General features: G+C 40.7%; 1 protein-coding gene across 6 annotated transcripts in view; it reads left to right on the top strand.

Moving 5' to 3' along the window:
• The window catches only part of RAB3IP (RAB3A interacting protein), a 144559-nt gene that overhangs the window by 81119 nt on the left and 43381 nt on the right, over positions 1 to 20059 (top strand). For 3 of the 6 annotated variants that reach the window (XM_086712836.1, XM_086712835.1, XM_086712832.1), the window contains exon 1: positions 17444 to 17581. The exons of 1 other annotated variant lie outside the window; for it this stretch is intronic. In XM_086712836.1, coding sequence (XP_086568962.1) covers positions 17571 to 17581 — 11 coding nt within the window. In that variant the 5' untranslated portion in view covers positions 17444 to 17570. Of the gene's footprint in view, positions 1 to 16204; positions 16224 to 16599; positions 16732 to 17443; positions 17582 to 20059 lie in introns of those variants that run through there. 2 more of the 6 variants (XM_086712834.1, XM_086712837.1) reach the window with 2 other exon arrangements.

The following is a 20059-nucleotide window of genomic DNA, read 5'->3' as shown; positions in this document are numbered from 1 at the left end:
ACCCAGCCCAGCGTAAGCAGGATGAGGGGTGGGGAAGCCGCTAAACGAGAAGCAAAAGGGAGCAGACAAGGCTATAAAGAGAGAGGGGGAAGAAAATAATAGAACTCGGTTGCTCTGACACGTTTTCTTCAGAGCTGGCCTTCCTAGGAAGCTAAGGGCTAAAATTAATTTTTGAAATTTTTGGTTACTTTCCCTCCCAGCCCACTCCCCACGCCCCCAATTCTAGAACATAAACTCCACGTTGGTGGGGATTCACTGCTGAATCCCAAGCACTTAGAACATTTCCTGGCACATGGTAATAAAACTCACGTAAATGAGTATCGTTCGCCTGTGTCAACTGTTTACCCCACCCATAACTATGATTGAAAGCCAGCTACTTTCGTTATTGCAGTTCTCAAGCTACTAAACGGAGGGCTGTGGGACCAGGTTTAGGATGAAGGCCTTGACCTAGGTCACACAATGGTAGCTCTCACTGGTGGTCATTGCTACGTCCACCACCAACTTACATTCTTTGTTGGGGACTGTCAAGTCCTGTTGTCATGGTCTTATTTAGGTTCTTCTTCTCAAGCCCTGGGGCTACCCGACCAAGAACAGAATTCTTTTTAAAGCTGAGTTTAGTTGGTGACAGTAGGCCCCCCTGCTTATCCGTGGGGGGATACATCCCAAGACCCCCAGGGATGCCCAGAACTGCAAGTAGTACTCAACCCTAGACACGCTATCTTTTCTCCTATCTATACATGCCTATCATAAAGTTTAATTTATAAGTTAGGTACAGAAGAGATTAACAACAATAATCCAGTAGTAAAATAGTACAATTATAATATACTGTAATAAAAGTTCTGGGAACGTGGGCTCTCTCGGAGTATCTTATTGTACTGTACTCAGCCTTCTTGGGATGATGTGAGATGATACAATGATACAAGCCAGTGTGATGGCATGCAGTGAGGTGAATGACATGGGCGTTGTGAGTGATGTAGCATTACTCTCCTACTGATCTTCTAACAATCTGTCAGAAGGAGGATCATCTGTCCAGACTGTGGCTGACCATGGGGAACTGAAACCTTGGGAATTGAAACCACAGATGAGTAGTCCCTTAAAAATTACCTTTATCCCAGGTATGTATTTACAGGAAAAAACGTGGCATCAACAGTGTTCAGTGCTGTCCTTGGTTTTAGGCGTCCTCTGGGGATCTTGAACGTATTCCTCTCAGATAAAGGGGACTACTGTATAGCTTCGGCATTTAGTTTGCTGTGGTCTCAGTCTGGGTGCTTTAAGCCAGGAGAACCAGAAACAAGGATTAAAGTGTGGCGACTTTACTTGGGAAATGCCAGTCAAAGATGGTGAGGGTGAAGAAACAATGGAAAAGATAAAAAAGATGCAAAGCAATGGGATGTGATGCGTCACCACATGGCTGCTGCTTCATCATGGGCCTGCAGGTGCTTGGTGGGTGTGATACCTGGCCTGCAGGACTCCTCTGGAAAGGCTGCAAGCAGAAGCCATGCTTCAGAGTAGTCCTCTGCAAGAAGGAAGAGGGGGAGATTTTTCGGCTCAGAACCCTCCTGCCTCTCATTTCCTATCAGCCAGCATTCACCCCATTGAGAGGTAACTCCTTATATTTTCAGCCCTTGGCAGCCACTGAGGAAGCCAATTGTGTGGCATTGCATCCAAATCTAGAGAGACAACTCGATGTAATAAGGTTAGTGTGTGGGGAGTAAGGGCTATGCAGGGCCAGGGTTCCAACTTGAACTCTGGCCAGCTAGGAAGGTCAGAAAAGGCAATGGTTATGTTAGGGATACAGTAGGGGTGTTGGGGTTACCTCCAGCAAGAGGTAGTAGAGGAAATCAGAGAAAATGCACAAAGATTGCATCCGATATACTTGCTTTACAAAATGGAAATTTTGTAAAAAGGGAATCATACATATTGTTCTAATTCTTATTTTATCTTAAAACGTCATAGCCATTTTTTCCCATCCGTATATTGTGATCATTCTTTTTAACAAATGCCTAAGATTCCAGAGAATGCATATGCCATAATTTATTTTGTCATTTCCTTATTGATGGACATGCACGTTGTTCCCAATTCCCCACATTATAGTAATTATCTTGAAGCACTATGTATGAGTCTCTTTGGAGGACATATTTAAAGTGCTAAAAATAATCTGAAAAGAAAGATCTTATTTAAAATCAGTCACCACACTTAGCTGAAACTTTACTGATCTGATACTTGTGACTGCATTAATTATGCCCTATTGCATTTTGCCCAGGGTCAGGCAATTGTGAGTTTATGCCCATGACTGCAATCTGCTGGCTTCTCAGATGGAGGTCTGCAACATTGATAAGGCATGCTACTCTCCCAGGAGGGTCCTAACTCAGAGAGGAGATTACTTCCCATTTTTGCATATGTCCAAAGCCTTTCCATTTGAGTTATTTTGTCAGTGAATAAGTGCCTTGAATAAATAAAGAAATGAAATTCTATGCATTCTGACTTGCCCAGCCTGGTTTTCCTGAGTGCTATCATCTAGGGAGATGTAATTAGTCAGGCAATGGCCTAGGGGTGAGAACTTGGATAGGATACTAAATATTCCCTGACGAGGGGGTTGAAGTGTTTGTTCATTGATAAGAAAAACAGCCCCACGTGGGAAATTTTACATATCTTCTGTCTCAGGTTTCAGGCATACTTTGGAGGAAAACTCTTTTGCCTTATGTTTTTATCTTGTTAAGTCTTTGACATCTTGACAGTTTTGAAGGTAATGACCCCTTTTGGGGAACAACGGGACTCCATCTGCTTTTCCTTTTTTCCAGGCAGCTCATCCCCCTTAGCCTCCAGCGTGACAGCCTCTGAAGACCCATTACTCTGGTCTCCCTCCTCACTTATCCTAAAGGGGTTAACTATGGCATTTCTCAAATCTGCAGTTTTTCTGACTATAAAAAACCCATCACTTTACTTCAAAAGTCAAAGTCTTTAGTCTAGTACCCTTTTGATTTCTTTCTGAGAGAATCTGTTATTAACATGGATAGGTTATAAAATATAAATCAAATTCTACATGAAGCTATTTAAAAAATTGATCAGACCAAACAGAAAAGATAAAATTGTGAATGTAACTTAGCCCTTCATGGTATTTGGCTAATAATGTTGAGTAAACTAAAGAATGCTTCTACAGTCTTTAGAAAAAAAAAAAATCTGACCGCTGAATTTAGAACCAAAACAGTATGTTTTTATTTTATGTGATATCATTTAATATGTTTTTAAATTTTTAAAAAATATTTTATTTATTTTTGAGAGTGACAGAGTGAGCAGGGGAGGGACAGAGAGAGAGGGGAACAGAAGATCTGAAGCGGGCTCTGATGCCCAATATGGGGCTCAAACTTATAAACTGTGAGATCATGACCTGAGTCAATGTCAGACGGTTAACCAACTGAGCCACCCAGGTGCCCTACCATTTAATATTTTAACTCACATATCTTATACCACTGTATTAGTTATTTACTGTTCTAAACCTGGAAAATTAGTCAGTAATTTCAGGTGAACAAATAACAACAACCATATTTTAGTTATGATATTCTAATAATGGGATACATTTTGTGATTTTTAGTGATAAATCAATTTCATAAATTATAGACTATACCTCCTAGATTTGGTGATCTCTAAGATCAGGAAATGCCTACCACCTATCACATGATCAGCAGAAGTTCACACTATACCAGCTCAAAGCTAGAAAGTATGACATTTCCATTTGCTTATGGAGGAGAAATTTCTCCTGTGATACAATTTCTATGTGATACATTTTTTGAAATGTTGAAAATAGTTTATTCAGCCACGTAATGACCTTTGCATATCCTCAAGCTTCCAGAGACCCCAGGTTGGTAGTCATTTCCTTAGGCAAGGTTTCATATCAATTCTTAGACTGTACTAATGTGACACTTGTATCCTGCCTGATACTCTTCTCAAAGTGGCCTTAAAAAGCAATTTACTAATTCTTATTTGATTCTGAGTTAGTGGCAGGAAACAACAGAGAATGACAAGGGAGAGTGGATACTTCTGTAGTTCTCTCCTTGATGAGTCACCAAGGTGACAGCTCCTGTCAAGCAGCCTTCTCCCTACAGTCTTCCAGTTTCCTGGTTCAAGTAACTGCTTCCTTCCTTAAACGAATCCTGTAACGAGGCCTTTAAAGATGTACATTTGGTTTGTTTTTAGTATTCTATTAAGAAGAATGCTGCAGTGAATAACTTGGTATATATGCCATCTTTTTTCCTTGACTATAGGATCAAAGGATTGCTGGGAGTTGGGGCAGTAAAGGGAGTAAGTTGGAAAGATAGGAAGTGAAATGTCAGAAAACAGAATGATAGAATTAAGATTATGAAGTTGTTGATAATGACAAGGTCTGGAGCATGACTATAGTGTGATGAATGAGGTATGCTAAGAACAATGTCATTTGAGTGGAAGTATTAAAAAAACAGAGACTATGGTGTTGGAAAGATCACCTACAATATTTATTAAAATCAGCAAGAATTAAAAATAGAGATTATCAGGCTGTAGCTAATATCATTGAAAAACAAGAGCAAAGTGACCTAAGTGACCTAAGTGTCAAGAGATGATCGCAAAAATGAACATTATTAGGTGAATTAATCTGATAACATGGGACTTGAAGCTGGGGGATTTTAGTGAGGGGAGTGAAAAAAGTCTGCAAGTGACAATGAGAGCAAAGAGGTGGCCTACCCCACCCGAGGCCCGGGTATATGACTGTGGGAGAAAAACAGCTGCTGCGTAGGATGGTTGCAGGGGAAGCAGTATCCTCAGGGAAGAGCCAGGTTTCTAGAGCAACGAGGTGAATGAAATGTTCAGAGAAGAGGTTGAGGATACAGGGACTTGGGCTGATGATGGCTGAATTCCAGAGGGCACAATGGAAGGATTCCATTTAACTACATAATGTTCACAAGCAGAACTTCTTTGCCCCTAATCTCCTTTTTGCCTGAAGTTCATCTTTTAGTAATTTTCTTACAAAGGCTGATAGGAACAATGTTACCTGTGTTTTTTGCACATTAAAAACTCTTTGTCTCTTGGGTCGCTTGGGTGGCTCAATTGGTTGAGCACCAGACTTCTGCTCAGGTCGTGGTCTTGTGGTCTGTGGGTTCGAGGTCCGTGGGTTCGAGCCCTGCGTGGGGCTCTGTGCTGACAGCTCAGAGCCTGGAGCCTGCTTCCAATTCTGTGTCTCTGGCTCTCTCTGTCCCCCCCTACCCCCCACTCACACTCCATCTCTCAAAAATAGATAAATGTTAAAAAAAATGTTTTTTAACTCCTTGTCTCTAGTCTTTATATTTGAAAGGCAGTTTGACTAGACTTAAAGTCTTTGTGCCCATATTTGAGTATCTTATATATGTTGCTCCAATGTCTTCTTATAATGAACATTACTGTATAGAAATGTAAGGCCACCTAACAGTATAACTGACTTGACTATTTGTAACCTCCCAGAAAGGATTATTGTTTTCTCTTTGTAGTCAGTAGCTATTCAAGTAAAATATCCTTGGATTATAATACAGTTTTTCAAGAGAAGAGTTGTCTTTTAATTGAGCAAAGTTTTCTTCGATTGTATCTTTAAACATTTATTTTGTTCCATTATTTTGGGGCTTTCTTGGGGGCTTGGGGCATCAATTGTAAGTTTTAGAAAATCTCCTTTGCCTGTTTTCTGTATCTATTGTTTTGTTTCTCATCTTTTTTACTCTACTTGTCATTTTATTTTGCGTGTTTTTTCTCATTTCTTTTCTCTATATTTTTATCTTTTCTTAAGTTTATTTTCTTTCTTTCCTTCTAATTTTGTCTTTATTTCTTTGAAGGTTTTGGTTTTTTTCTACTTCTTTTCTGAGTCCTTCTATTTTTCCTTTCACTATATCTTCACTATATCTTTCACTATATCTTTGTTTCTTTGTTTTCTTTCTTTTTTAATTTTTAAAAAATGTTTTATTTACTTTTGAGAGAGAGAGAGAGATGTGAACAGGTGAGAGGCAGAGAGAGGGAGTCTGTTTTCTTTTTATAGAGGTAATTGCCTCATTTATTTTTCTAATTCAGAGGAAGATATTTTTCCAAAAATATATCTGCCATGGTGACATTTTACTGGTAAAGAGAGCTTCGCATGCTGTATTTTGCTCCCCCCCTCCAATTTTCTTTATAGTTTCTTTATGTTGGCGCTGTGTTACTTACTTTTTTATCTCTCATCATTGGATGAAATGTGGTTTCCTGGACCAGCGATTTACAAGAGTTTCCAGTATAGATGGGAGTAAGGACAGGAAGGAGATGGTTTTTACTAGGTGTGGGCTCTCTTCTCTTCTGCCACATGGAAGAGATTGCTCCCTGCAAATATGGCTTATCTGTATGATTTTTTGGTGTAGCGTCACTTGCACGGTTATTCTGAATCCAACTGAGTACAAGACCTTTTGTTGCCAGCATGGCTTGCCCCACATTCCCCACCCCCTTTTGCAAACAAAGGATAAAATTTCTTCAACTCAGGATGTGTTCCTTACCTTCACGTGTTACACTTTTACTAGCAGTGCCTACCTGGGTCTTCTTGCTGTTGAGATCCACCCCTGTGTTTTTTTTCTCTCTACTTTCTCCCATACAATTTCTACTCAGCTTCAGCTGCTTTTGGCAACTTCTATACATGTTTTAGAATCTGGGCAGTATGGTAATGCCCTAGTTTGCAAAAGAAAAAAAAAAAAAGGATTTGTGGATTTTGGTGTGTGTATATGTGTTGGGGGGGTGTAGGTTGTGTTTTTAGTCTTTGTAACTCTTAAATGATTTCCAAAGATGGAAAGAGAAAATACTAATAAAGCTAGTCATGTCCATACCAAAAGTTCTCTCTAATTCATTAGAATAGTGATACCATATTTTACAGATAATCAGAAACTGTGTGTTGTCTGAATTCTCTCCTAACGATATTCAAAATTATGGATTTTTAGGACAGTATTAAGAGTCCTTCAAGATTACTTAGTCAACTATTAATAAAATGTGCTACAGCCTACCAAAACTAGGGATGACTCAGATCTCTTGGCTAGGCCTTACTAAAGCCTCAGAATCACAACATGCTGGAAATTTCAAGACCCCAAGAGATAGACTAATTAAGGGTTTATATTGTTCATCTGCTCTGTATAAATACTATGGTAAGCAGTATTCAGGTATTTCCCATACTTTCTAGTTTGCCTCAAGGTCAGATTCTACAACTATCTGAATCGCTTGGGTACTGAGCCGGCATTGCTGGCACTGAATGGGGGACAGAAGTCCATTCCTTGCAGCCAAAAGTGTCTGCCCATCTAGCTGGATTTATTTCACATGGGGATGATGTCAGAGTATTTCTGGTCTTGAAAAGTATTTACCTAAAACAGAAACTCACGGATTAATTGTCATCATGACAATGACAATATAGTTAGGTATATGGCTGAACGGTTCTTGAGACATCTGGACTATATTCAAGAAGCATATGGACAGTTGAATTTCTACTCCAAGTTTTTGTTACTGATAGTTACCATCAGTTTCCTGCTAGATTGCAGGAAAGAGAGCCATGTAGGAAGACATTTAGGACAATTTTGTGACTCATATGCCACTTCTCCAATTTCAATTAAATTGTGTCTTTGATAGTATAGTTTCTTCTCCGGTCTGTGAAATTAAATTCTTCTTGCCACCAAGCTGCACGGATGAGAGTTACTTGGTAGTTCAAACACATCTTGAGGTTTGCGTGCCAAAAGCAGCTGCAGAAATGTAAAGTATGGTTCATATTCATCAAAATCTGTGTCTTTTGAAATGTGGACTTTATATCTACCAAAATAGTACAGCAACTCCTCAAAATCTATAATTCCATTAAGCCCAGTTGCCATTAGCTCAATTCACATGCCTGGTTTGAGCCTAAGATCTTCATTTCCTGAGACAAAAGCCCTTCCTTTTCCCTGTGGTTTCAAGCTCTGTACATTCAGGTGTTTCATCACATCAGCAAGAAAGTGCAATCTCTCCGGCTGCTGCATGTTGAGTAAGTTGGGCCTCTGAGAGACCTTTCAATTCCCCAAAGTCCTTGACCTCAAAACATCTCTAACTAGTTCCTGTAATCTAGCCTTCTGGCTGCATTAAAACACAACCCAACTGTACACGATGCTTTATCTTTGTCCAACCCGGTGATGGTTAAGGGCACAGGCATAAAAAATGTTGACAACCACGACAACTTTCATCCTTACGCGAGGAAAAGAATCTTACACAGCTCAGATCACAAGCTGGCCTGTTGAATGAGGCAAGGAGGATCAGACTTCTCCTTTGTCTTGAGTTAGTATTGAAGCACTCCTGCCCCACTCCATTGCTGGTGCCCCACCCCTACTAAACACCCCTGTTTATGCCAAACTTCTCAAACTCCTTGCTGGCAGATAGCCCTTGAAAACTTTCTGTGTTCCAGCTAACCAGGGTCAATTAGGTCACCTCCTGGACACTGTTGCTTTATAGCATTCCATTCCATACAACTGGCACGTGGGCTGTGGATCTTAAATTTAAAATAAAATAAATATTTTTACATTGTTAAGTGTGTGTGTGTGTCACAGTAGTTTTCAAACTTCCTTTTTTTTTACATCTGGAAATTCGATGTGTAAAGGAAATAAAAGAGCAGCCAGCTGTACTAAAGGGGGCCGAGAATAAAAAAAGCATTCCCCAACCTTAGGGTGGGGCCTGTTTGAAGACCCTTTTGATATGTAGTCAATTTTTGTAAATAGTTCATGGGTAATTTACAAAAATTGCCTATGCATCAAAGGGGTAGTTTTATTCTCTCTCACAACTATGTATAGCAGTGTATAAACATGTATATAATCTACCTTATTAATTATGTTACTTAGGGCTTTTCTATTCTTACTTATTTTATTATTTTTTTAGCACTTGATCTGTTTGCATGAGAGGTAAATTAATTAGCCATGTTTCCTGTTGATTTCTCCTTGGATCTGCTGTAATTTTTCCTCTATAAATTTTAAATGGTATGTAATTTGGTTTATAGATATTTAGAAGTGTGAGATCTTAATTTTTGTACCTCATGCTTTTTTGTTATAAAGTGCCTGTCTTTGTCTCATTTAATGCTTTTTCCCTGAATCGAGCTTTGTTGGAAATAAAATTTTGATATTGGCTTCATTTGCTTAGTATATTCTCGTCTATCCTTTTATTTTCATCCTAAGTCACTTTGTTTTCATTATCTTATGTATGCAGCAGAGAGTTGGGATTTGATTTGATATTCCTTCTGAGAAAATTTTTAATTAATTGGTAAGTTTAATCTTTTTATATTTAGTGAAATGTAAGTTATGTTCTATTTTAGTCCACCTATCATTTTTTGGTTATGCTTTTAATTTATACTGTTCATCTAACGTTTTGTCACTATATGGCCTGTGTACTCTTTGGTATGCATGTTTTTGAATTTGAAAGGCATGCATTTTTATTCCAGTGGATATCTTAATAACTTTATAATTATATATTTTTTAGATATTATTCAAAACAGTAAGCAGTATATTTCCTGCTCCTCCTCTCCCATTCCCTAATTACATTATTTTTTGTAACGTTTACCTTGTTTCTCTTCTTTCTCAACTTCTATTGGTTGTTTCATTGATACATTGTCAGGATTTATAATTTACTCTCTGTTCTATGACCATATCCTTCTCATATTTGTTTTAGACGTAATTCTACAGTTAAATGGATTCAAGGATCACTGTCAGTTTTGTTTGTTTGTTTGTTTTTGTGGGTTTGTTTGTTTGTTTGTTCTGGTTCTAAATTCATCTCTTGTTTGGCTGAGGTTCATTCTCTACTGTCTTACAAAAGGGTTCATGAAAACCATATTGCATGCATGTTCAAAAATGTTGTATATTACATTTGTATTTAAACAAACTTCTTTGTTGTAAAATTCTTGAGCATAAAATCCTTTGGGTCACATTTTGATATTTTTTCCCTTTACAGATGTCTTGATCATTTTTACCTAGTTATCCAAAAGATTTTCATTAGCTTTGAAATCCAATAGCTTTACTACAATAGGTCTTAGTTTGACCATTTTTGTGCCATTTTTTTTTTCCCTTTGGGTTATTATATACATTTGTGTTTATAGTTTGGGTCTTCTTTTATTTCTGAAAAGTCTCTCAAAATACTTATCTAAGTTTTTTTTTTTTTTTTTTTCTGTTCCAATATCTAGATCCTTTTCTTGGTTTTATTCCTTGATTATGCATATGGTGGATTTCTTTTGTTTCTCTTCCATTTACATAATCTTCTCTCTAATCCTTTCTGTTTGTTCCATTTCATTTTACTTGCTTTTCTTAGTCTGGTATTCTATGACTCTTTAAAAATGCTTTATTTTGTTTTTGATTTTTTCCTTAAAAAAGTTTATTCTCCTTTGTGCTGTTTCCAAGTTTGCCTTCATTTCTGAAATAGTTTAATATTTTTCCTCCCTCTTCTTCAATTTATGTTTAAGCTCTTGTAGCGGTTTTGCTTCATTCTTAAAACTTTCAAGCAGAGTTAAGAAATCATAAATCATAATCATACTTAAATCATAAGTCATACTTATCAGTTCAGGCCATATTATCGTAATTGATCATGCAAGATTAGTGTTATTTTTTTCCTTTTTATTTCTATTCCTATCCCCCAGATAGGCAACCATTCACATGTGTTAGGTGTGTATCTTTTTATGTGTTTTTATAAAATGGCTATTTTTATGTATATCGTTTCTAATGTACATACATGATATTGATCATACATCTACTTTTTTTTTTTTTTTCTACTTAGCACTATGTAGGGTCTGTGCATGTTGCTTTGTGGCCTTCTAATCAGTTGCTTCTAACTGGTATAATAGTAGTTATACCCATTTTTTGCCTATTTACTCTCCTGGTGATAAACACTAGAGTGCTTCCAACTCTGCCACCACAAATAAGCCTGCTTAGTCCGTTTGGGCTGCTATGACAAAAATACCATAAACTGCGAAGGTTCTAAACAACAGAAATGCTTCTTTCTTACAGTTCTGGAAGCTGGAAGTTCAAAATCAGAGTGCTAGCCCAGTTGGGTTCTGAGGAGACCCTCTTCTAAATTGTACTTTTAATCTCTAAAATTTATGGCTATAGGTTTGGTTAAAATTTTCTTTTGCTTAATTGCAAGTTTTTCCGACGAACATTTTAATTTGGCATTTTTTTTCCTGTTCCCTTTTTTTTTTTTTCTCATGTATCTTTGTATGCTGGTTCCTTTCTAATTGATTACTCATCTTTGAAGCAGGAGAGATTTCCCAAGTTTTCCAAGACATGCTACTTGCAGAAGGTTTGTGCTGAGGCGGGGCCAGGACCACGTGTCTGCTAATAGGAGTCCGTAGGATAGGAAGGTTGTGCCTGAGTACCGTTAATTCCTCCTTCTAAGAGACCAGGAGTTGCAGGGCTGCTTCCCTTGCGGACTCTTTTTTTCATCTTGCCTCACCAACGGAAGGCTTCTGAACATTCCTCTTTCAACGGTGCCTTACCTCCCTCTATTTTATAATAAATCGGGTTCACGGAGGAGACACTGCTGCCAACCCATTTAGTAGTTGATTCCTAGTTTCAAATGCAGGATTGTTGGTTTTGCCCCTAGGGTAAGTCACTTAATTGTGTGCAAGTGTGCTTTGTTGTGGTTTTCTGAGCTCGATAGCCATCGACGTCTTTTGTCTGATTGGTTAAGCCTGAGTCACATGCTTACCTTTGACGAGGTAGAATTCAGTTCCACTTGAATCCTATGGACTACACGTGGTGAAAGGGCACTTGCCCAAATAAAATCATTGTGCTGATTTCAAAAAGGCATAATACATGCTGAACATGAAAGCGGGGGCGTGGGGGGGGGGGTGGTACGGATATTGAATCACTTGTTGCATCAACAGCACCAACAAATGAATCCTTTGAAACGTTGCTCCTTTCCTGTACGTATTGCAGAATAGGCACTCATTATCTCATAGTAGCTTCCCATCTAATCTTCTTGCCTCTCATCCCCCCCCCCCCCCAAGTACTTTCTAGGCATTGCTACCCCATTTCTCGTCTTAAAACATTGTTTTGACCATTTATTTCACCCTCCAACTCATTATCTTTCAGGAGCTTTCTTCTGACTCTCACATTCCTCGGTTTGGCGTTTATAATCTTGCGCAGTGTGACTCCCACATACCTTTCCAGGCACTTGTTCCGTGTGCTCATCATCACTGAACACATTGCACGTTTTCCTTACGATGCCTTTGCTCTATTGCGTGTTCTACCCCGTTGCCATTTCTCTCATCCTGAGTCTGATCTCACATGATGGGCCAGAGACTGCTAGTGGTCTCTAATATCTGTTCTCTTTTTCTTTAGTGTCAGGACTGAGCACATGGCTACTCAGTAGAAATGACATGTTTCGACATTATTTATAGTTAAGTTCCCGGGCACGTGAGTGGCTCAGTCAGTTGAGCCTCCGACTCTCGATTTTGGCTCAGGTCATGAACTCATGATTCATGAGTTCAAGCCCTGCACTGGGCTCTGCATTGACAGTGTGGAGCCTGCTTCGGATTCTCTCTTTCTCCAAAAAAAGAGTTAAGTTCTGACCAATCAGGGGTAAGTGTAGTGAGGTATACACTGCAAGTGTTCTTAAATAGAGGGAGATGTCCTTTTCTGCCCTTATCTCTTTTCTGCTGGGTGGAAATAAGGATGTGATGGCTGAAGCTTGAACAGCCATTATGGATCATAAGGTACAAGCTGCATGTTCAAGATGGTAAAGCCACATGATAGAGAGAGAGAGAGCCTGTGTCTGTGTTGATCAGAAAGCTACCATACCAACATAAGAGGAATACATTTTATTTTATTTAAGCTACTGCTATTTTGAGTTTTTAGCTGCGACAGACACCAATCCCTCCATGAAAATACATTGTTTAGGATAATTTTCTGGTGGCCAATGATAGGAATCCACTGAAAATATAAGCAAAATGGCAGAATTAAACATACAAGGATTTGTCACAGAACCTATGGGTAGGAATGAAGAAAGCCTCAGGAATAGACTGGAACCTGGGACAGTGGGGAGGCCAAGAGGTCCTCTCATTGTGTCTCACCTCTCCTTCTCTTCTCTCTCACTGCAGATTATTTATATATCTGGCATAGAGAAGTAATAAATAAATATGAGTTCAATGGATGGCAATTTGGGTGTCTATAGATCTGAAGCCAATTACCCAAACTTTTCCTTATATGTATGTAGCTTGTTAAAGTGACTCTTTTGAAGAGCACCATACTTTTTAGAGTCTAAGCTCTTCTGTTAACCTTTTTCTCTCAGCTTTCCAAGTTTTTGCAGTTGTTTATTCCAACATTAGAAAAAGGGCCTGAAATGCAGAATTGTCCATAACCGATCTAATAAAAGACACTTCAGAGACAGCTCTGCTTTTGTACAGAAGTTGTGAAATTCCCCAATTTTTGTGGGAATGCAAACACTAGCTTGCAAATAATTATTTTGCTAGACAAGGAAATATTATTTTTGGTACATTTCCCCTTGTAAACATCTTCTTTCTTTCTTTCTTTCTTTCTTTCTTTCTTTCTTTCTTTCTTTCTTTCTTCCATTTTGCATTGTTATTATTTACTGTCTGGGTTCCTGCTTTTACCTAGTTTTTTTTGCCCTTGAGGATTTCTTATGTTCTTATCAGCTTATTGATATGTTTGATAAGACGTTTTATATATTTCATCTAGCACTTTGAGTTGCTTTTGGTGGGGCAATCAGCCAGTCTCTAGTTTGCCATACTGCTGGACATGAAGTCCGGTATGCTTTTTAGAGTTTTAACTTCATTTGTCTGTAAGATATTACCCTGTATTCTGAAGACCAAGGCCCTAACTTTGGTGGTCCAAGCTCCCTGTCGGTAAAGATGAAGATTACCTTCTACCTATGTCAAATTGTTTTTTGTAAAAGGTTCATGAGATAATTCGTGTGAAGTTAGTTTGAAACTGGAAAGTACCCTGTAAATATACATTGTCTGGACTTGGAAAAACAAAAGAGGCAAATAAGCAATAAAAAATTATAACTGATGACTTGTCAATTAAAAATTTCTGGATATTTGCATTCATCTCCTTCATTTTCTGGCCTCAGGTATGGATGTGAAAGTCTTAAGATTTCTCTAAAAAATATAATATCATCTTATATATTGTATAATTTATTTTTTTTTATTAAAAAAAACTTTTTTTAACATTTATTTATTTTTGAGACAGAGAGAGACAGAGCATGAATGGGGGAGGGGCAGAGAGAGAGGGAGACACAGAATCGGAAGCAGGCTCCAGGCTCTGGGCCATCAGCCCAGAGCCTGACGCGGGGCTCGAACTCACGGACCGCAAGATCGTGACCTGAGCTGAAGTTGGACGCTCAACCGACTGAGCCACCCAGGCGCCCCTGTATAATTTATTTTTTTAATGAAAGAGAAAGAAGGCAGATTTGAGCACACAGCAAAATCTATCATCATATTTTTAAAGTTTGTGAAGTGTCTGTCTCTTTAATATATGGGTGAGCAATCTAACCTAGGATGCTTACAACACTTTACAGATTTTGTAGGCTGAGACTCTGAGTGTCTCACACTTTGCAACATACCTTGGTCTCTGTGTTGCAAGGACACCAAGGCATTATTACAGGTAACTACTCATATGGCTCTTTTCATTCTTAAACTATGCTTCCAGGTTAAGCATGTGGGAGGAAACACCTCTAAGTACATTCCAAAGAGTCTCTAGGATGGTAGGTAATTTGCAAATGGACTAGCCTGGGACTCAGGCATAAGGCTACTGCTTACTATTTCCTGCAGATGCTTGATGTCTTAACTCCTATGCAGAACAGATCACAGGGCCTGTCCTCTAAACATTTATATACCAAGACAGTGTGTCAGTATGTATGTCATTTACTCATCTGCATTTATTGAGCCAGTTCTACTACATGTCAGGTCTTGTGCTTGTTCTCAAGAAGCTAATAGTTAGTAGGAAAATAGACAAAACCCCAATTAACATTCTATGTGATAACTGCTAGAAAGAGACAAGGTCCTATGGGAGCACAGCTAAGAGCACCTAACCCATACTGGGGTGGGACAGGGCTAGGTGGCAAGCAACAGGGAAGGGTTCAGCAGGGAATTGATGCTTAGTCTGAATAATGAAGGATGAACAGGAATTAGGTAAGAAAAAGGTGGAGGGTCAGGACATAACAAGAAAAAGGAGTAGCATATGTAAACATGACATACACGAGAGAGTATGAGAAGAGTGGAGAACCCAAGTAGTTTGCTGTGTGCAGAGTTATTCATTCCACGTAGTTACTATTATGCTTGTCTCCCTCGCAATGTTTGAGTTCTTGAGATAGTGTGTAATGGTTTCTCTGTCCCCAGGTCCAGCAGTAGGCACAGAGATGGAGCACAGTAAGTGATGAATAACAGTATTCATTCAGGACATGACATGAATGACAGGGGGTAAGGGAGAATAGTTAGGAAGAAGGTTAATGGAAGAAGGTTATTATCTAGTGACAGTGAATAGGAAATGGGATAGGTTTAAGAATGACTTGGGAATTAGAATGGATAAGACTCGCTACATTGGTGAAAGTGAATAATGACTTTTCAGGTTTCTGTTTGGATGATACATGGATGATACCAGTAATAATGTTGTTAATAATAATAGCTAATATTCATTAGACATTCTGTCATGCAGTACAGCATTTTACATGTACTAAACCATTTGCTCTCTCACGAGTCAGAGAGGTAGATACTCTTATTATCCCCATTTACTGATGAGAAAATTGGTACTATTAGAGATCAACTTGACCAAAGGCACCCAGCTAGCACTAGTGATTTCAATCCCAGAAATCCTGATTGCTATAGTCATACACATAATCTACTCTTCTTTACTGCCTCTAACAGATGTGATCAACATTTAGAATGATGGTCCTGGTCAGTATGTCTATCACATAAATTCCATGTCTTTTACTAAACACAGAGACACATATGGCGATCGCTTCTTACTGATCAGATTTTGGCAGCTTGGTTCTGTATTTTCACTTTTCCTACCCAGAGAACCTAAAGTGCGGTGGAAGTTTGATAAAAGAGTTGACACAAAAAATGAGAGAAGGCGGATACAGAAAGAACATTCTCGAATGGTCTAGCCACTGATCAGATGATGGAATCTGGTTCTATCAGACTTCCTCTGCTTCCATCCCTCATACACACACGCACACGCTGTAAGATACATATGGACGCCAAGTTTGAGGTTGGTTCTAGTAGTCCTCAACTCACATCGGAAGCTCATTTCCCGACTCCTGGACAGTCCAACACGAAGTTAACTCGAGGCGCCCATAAAGCGCAGGGAAACTTGTGCTCAGCGCCGCGGGTGCTCGTTCCCAGGGCAACCGCCCGCGGAGGCACCTGGGGCACGCTCCTCGGCACCTGCGAAGAGCCCCGCCTGGCGCCAGGGGGCGCGGGAGCGCGTCGACTCCTCCCGCCCCACGCCAGCCCCACGCCAGTCCCGCCCCCGCCCCGCCCCCAGCCCCGCCTTCCCTCCACCGGGCCGGGCCGCTCCCGGCTCCCGGCTCCGCTCCCGGCGCAGGCGCAGTCCCGCTCTCCTTCGGCGGCTCCCAGCGCAGTGCGCCCACCTTCGTTGAGTGTAGCGGCGTCGACCGGCCGGCAGTCCTCTTCTTCCTCTTGCTGCCTCAGGACAGGCTCTGTACAGCGCTGCGAGCGCCCCTGAGCGCAGGCAGCGACCGCGGTGGTTTCGGCAGGTGAGGGCAGCCGCGGGAGGGAGAGGCCCCGGACGCGGAGCACCGCCCCCCTCGGCGCCCGCGCGCCCGCCTCTCTCCCGCGAGCCGGCCTGGAGGGGCGGCGGTGGCAGGTGCAAGTGCGGGCGCGGCGCGCGACGACCTGGCCCGGCCGCCCCTGCCCGGCAAGCGCGCTCCCCCATCTCGGCACACGGGCTCGGAGAACCTCGGTGGAGGCGGCGGCGGCGGGGGGCGCGGCGCGGCGCCTCGGGGCGTCTGGGGCCGCTGGGGCGTCGGGCGGCGGCGGCTCCTCCCCCGCCCCCCGGACGCGGGCGCGTTACTCATTAACTGCGCGGCCCCGAGCGCCCGCGGCTGTGAGCCGGAATCCCGGTTACCTGTCGGGGGGGCGCGCGCGGCCGGGAGCTGGGGACCTGCGGTCGCGGAGGGGGTGGGGGTCTAAGAGTTCCCCGAACAAGTGTGCAGCCCCGCGCTGCGCGGGACCTGGAGCAGGGTGAAGCCGCCGTAGGCTTGGACCTGGGGTCGTAGAAAAGGACAAGCGAGGCTCGGTGCCGAGGCGTAGAGGTCACGCTCGGCGGGTTTCGGCGAAACCTGGGGGACCGGAGCGAGCGCCCGGAGTCGCGCGCCTTAGGGTGGCAGCGCATTTCAGCCTGACTTTTGTTTCGGGGAGTTGAGAAGAGCTGCACCGACGTAATTGTAATTACACTGCCCTTTCAGCGTTGACAACTCTCTGACCGCCCTGGGACCAGCCGGCTCTAATGGACTCTAGAAGTGATGATGTTAGGTGGAATCTGCAGCACGTGAAGAGTTGCCAGTTGTTATGGGATTAAGAAAACAAATCTGTAATGGCTAAAGGGTAAGGTCTCGAAAATTAAGAATGCTGAGTTCATACTGGTCCCTAAGAAGCAGACAGTTTAGTTTCATGGAAATATAGCATATTTTGAGGCTACCTGTTTCACACTCCTCTGTTTCTCCCTTCAATTCCTTCCTTTCAGTGTAGGAAAAAAGCCGTGTAATCTTTTGCCGTGGAATGATTACATAATTGGAGGAGACCCATAAGCGGATTAAAACAAAACTGTTCTATGTAAATCTGTTGAAAGACCCAGTGTTTGTTCATTATCCTCTTTCTTACTTTGTTGTCCGTAGGGTTTTTGTAAAATGGTGGATGACAAATCAAGGAGAAAAGAAGCAGAATAGATTTGTAGACTGATCACAGTAAATATTTGATACTGTTAAATATTCCACCAGGTTTATGGGGCCTTGTTCTGTTAACATTTGTTATTTATTTACCAGTACTGTGCATTTTGATAGGACTTTTCATGTTCGGACAGACATTGAATCCCAACTGTGGTTTATGTGATCTAATCCTAAAGCCCATGTAGAATTTATAGAAGTTAGTTCAGCAGTTCTACATTTGTACTACAATAGTGCTTTTCTTACTACTGGAAGAAAAGCCTTATGAGTTTTTTTTTTCTTTTTCCACTACAGTAAAGTTACATATTAGTCCATACCTTTGTTAACCAAAGTGGACACTTTAATATAACTCTTCCTTGTGTGTTTGGCAAACAATACTGCTGTGGTATTAGATACCTGTACCCTTTCACTAGGATGGACATTTGCTGTTCAGCTACTTGAGGGGTTTCTAATTAGATCCAGTTGTACTTTTTGAATCCGTATAGTTATGCATATGCTTCCTTTAATATTTTTTTCCTATAATTTTCTTTAAACCCTTAGTTCACCACAACACATACATAGACATTGCACAGATAATTTTTACAATGGAAGGTTTCTTAGAAATCTAGGTCCCCATCACTTTTTAATATGGCAGAACAAAAACTTGTAGGTTACAGTAATTTTGCATGTATTATGGTACTTAGTATACCTTTTTTTTTCCCCCTTCCTGAGAGGGACTCACCTAACCAGTTAGCTAGCTAGCGAAATGAAAAATTTTTAATCTGTTTTAAAGCTTTAGCTTCATTACTTACTGTGCATGTGACCTTGAGTAAATCATTTAACCGTTCTGAGCTTATTTTCTCTATTTGTAAGTGGATAGAGTGAATTTGCCAGCTTTCAACTATTTTTACCTATTTATTTATTTTTAAATATATTATTAATTTACTTAAGTAATCTCCACACCCAGCTGGGGGCTCAAACTCACAACCCCGAGATCAAGAGTTTCATGCTCTTCCAACTGAGCCAGCCAGACGCCCCTCGATTCTTTTTAATGTCGTTCAGCCTGATGTGAATATCATAATGAGGGGATGAGAATCAAATGGGATAGTCCATGTGAGGTATGGGAATGGGAGAAAGGAACAGATATTAGCTTGGTAGTTGGCCATACACTGTGCTTGTTGATTTACATACCTTGACCCCTTTGGTCCTCAGGACATTCCTGGGGTATAGATGGTATTACCACATTATACAGATCAGAGAACTGAGGCTCAGAGAGGCAAACTAACTTGCCTGTGGGTACTTAGCTGTCAGTGGTCCTGTAGATGATTAATGGTAGAGCCAGGGTTAATGGAACTCCTAACATGCTTGCTCTTCCATTCCTTTCTACATCTTCTGTGGAAGAGCTTTGTAATTATGAGGAGACCTCAGATAAAAGGTGTTACTATCATTTGAATTTCTGGCTACAAAGTATCCAGGTTTTTTGGTGATGGCAATACCACTACTGCTACTACTATTATTGAACTTACAACTTACTCTGTGTCAGGTTCTGGTATAAACACTGTACCAAGTCATTTACACTTACAGTGACTTACGAGTTAGCTACTGTTTTATTCCATTTTATTTCATTTTTATTTTTAATTTTAGAGAGCATGCAACTGAGGACGAAGGGCGGAGGAAGGGAGAGAGACAGAGAGAGAGAGAGAGAGAGAGAGAGAGAGAGAGAGAAAATCCCAAGCAGGCTCCACACTCAGCAAGAGCCTGATGTGGGGCTCGATCTCATGGGATCATGACCTGAGCCTAAATCAAGAGTTGGACACTCAACTGACTGGGCCACCCAGGCACTCCTGCTTTATCCCATTTTATAGTTGAGAAGATTGAGACACTGAGAGGTTATGTAGCTTCCTTAAGGTCACACAGCTAATTAAATGATAGGACTAGATTAGAAGTCAGGCAGTTTATCTTTAACCACTGAGAGCAGTGCTCTTAACCACTTTACTCTGTTACTTCATGTGTAGGTTGTCATGCTGAAGAATTGTTTTAATTAAGCTTTTATGTGATACTTAGCATAATAAGTAATTCTTTATGTGTCACCAGAGATTTTTAAATCAAATATTCATTGAGCATCTACTTTGCAGGTCACCGTGGGGGTTAAAGGAAAGTA

The sequence above is a fragment of the Puma concolor genome, chromosome B4, assembly GCF_028749965.1.
Source record: "Puma concolor isolate L17-30 chromosome B4, mPumCon1.1.hap2, whole genome shotgun sequence".
NCBI classification, from domain to species: domain Eukaryota; kingdom Metazoa; phylum Chordata; class Mammalia; order Carnivora; family Felidae; genus Puma; species Puma concolor.
This window is presented reverse-complemented; position numbering and strand designations above follow the sequence as displayed.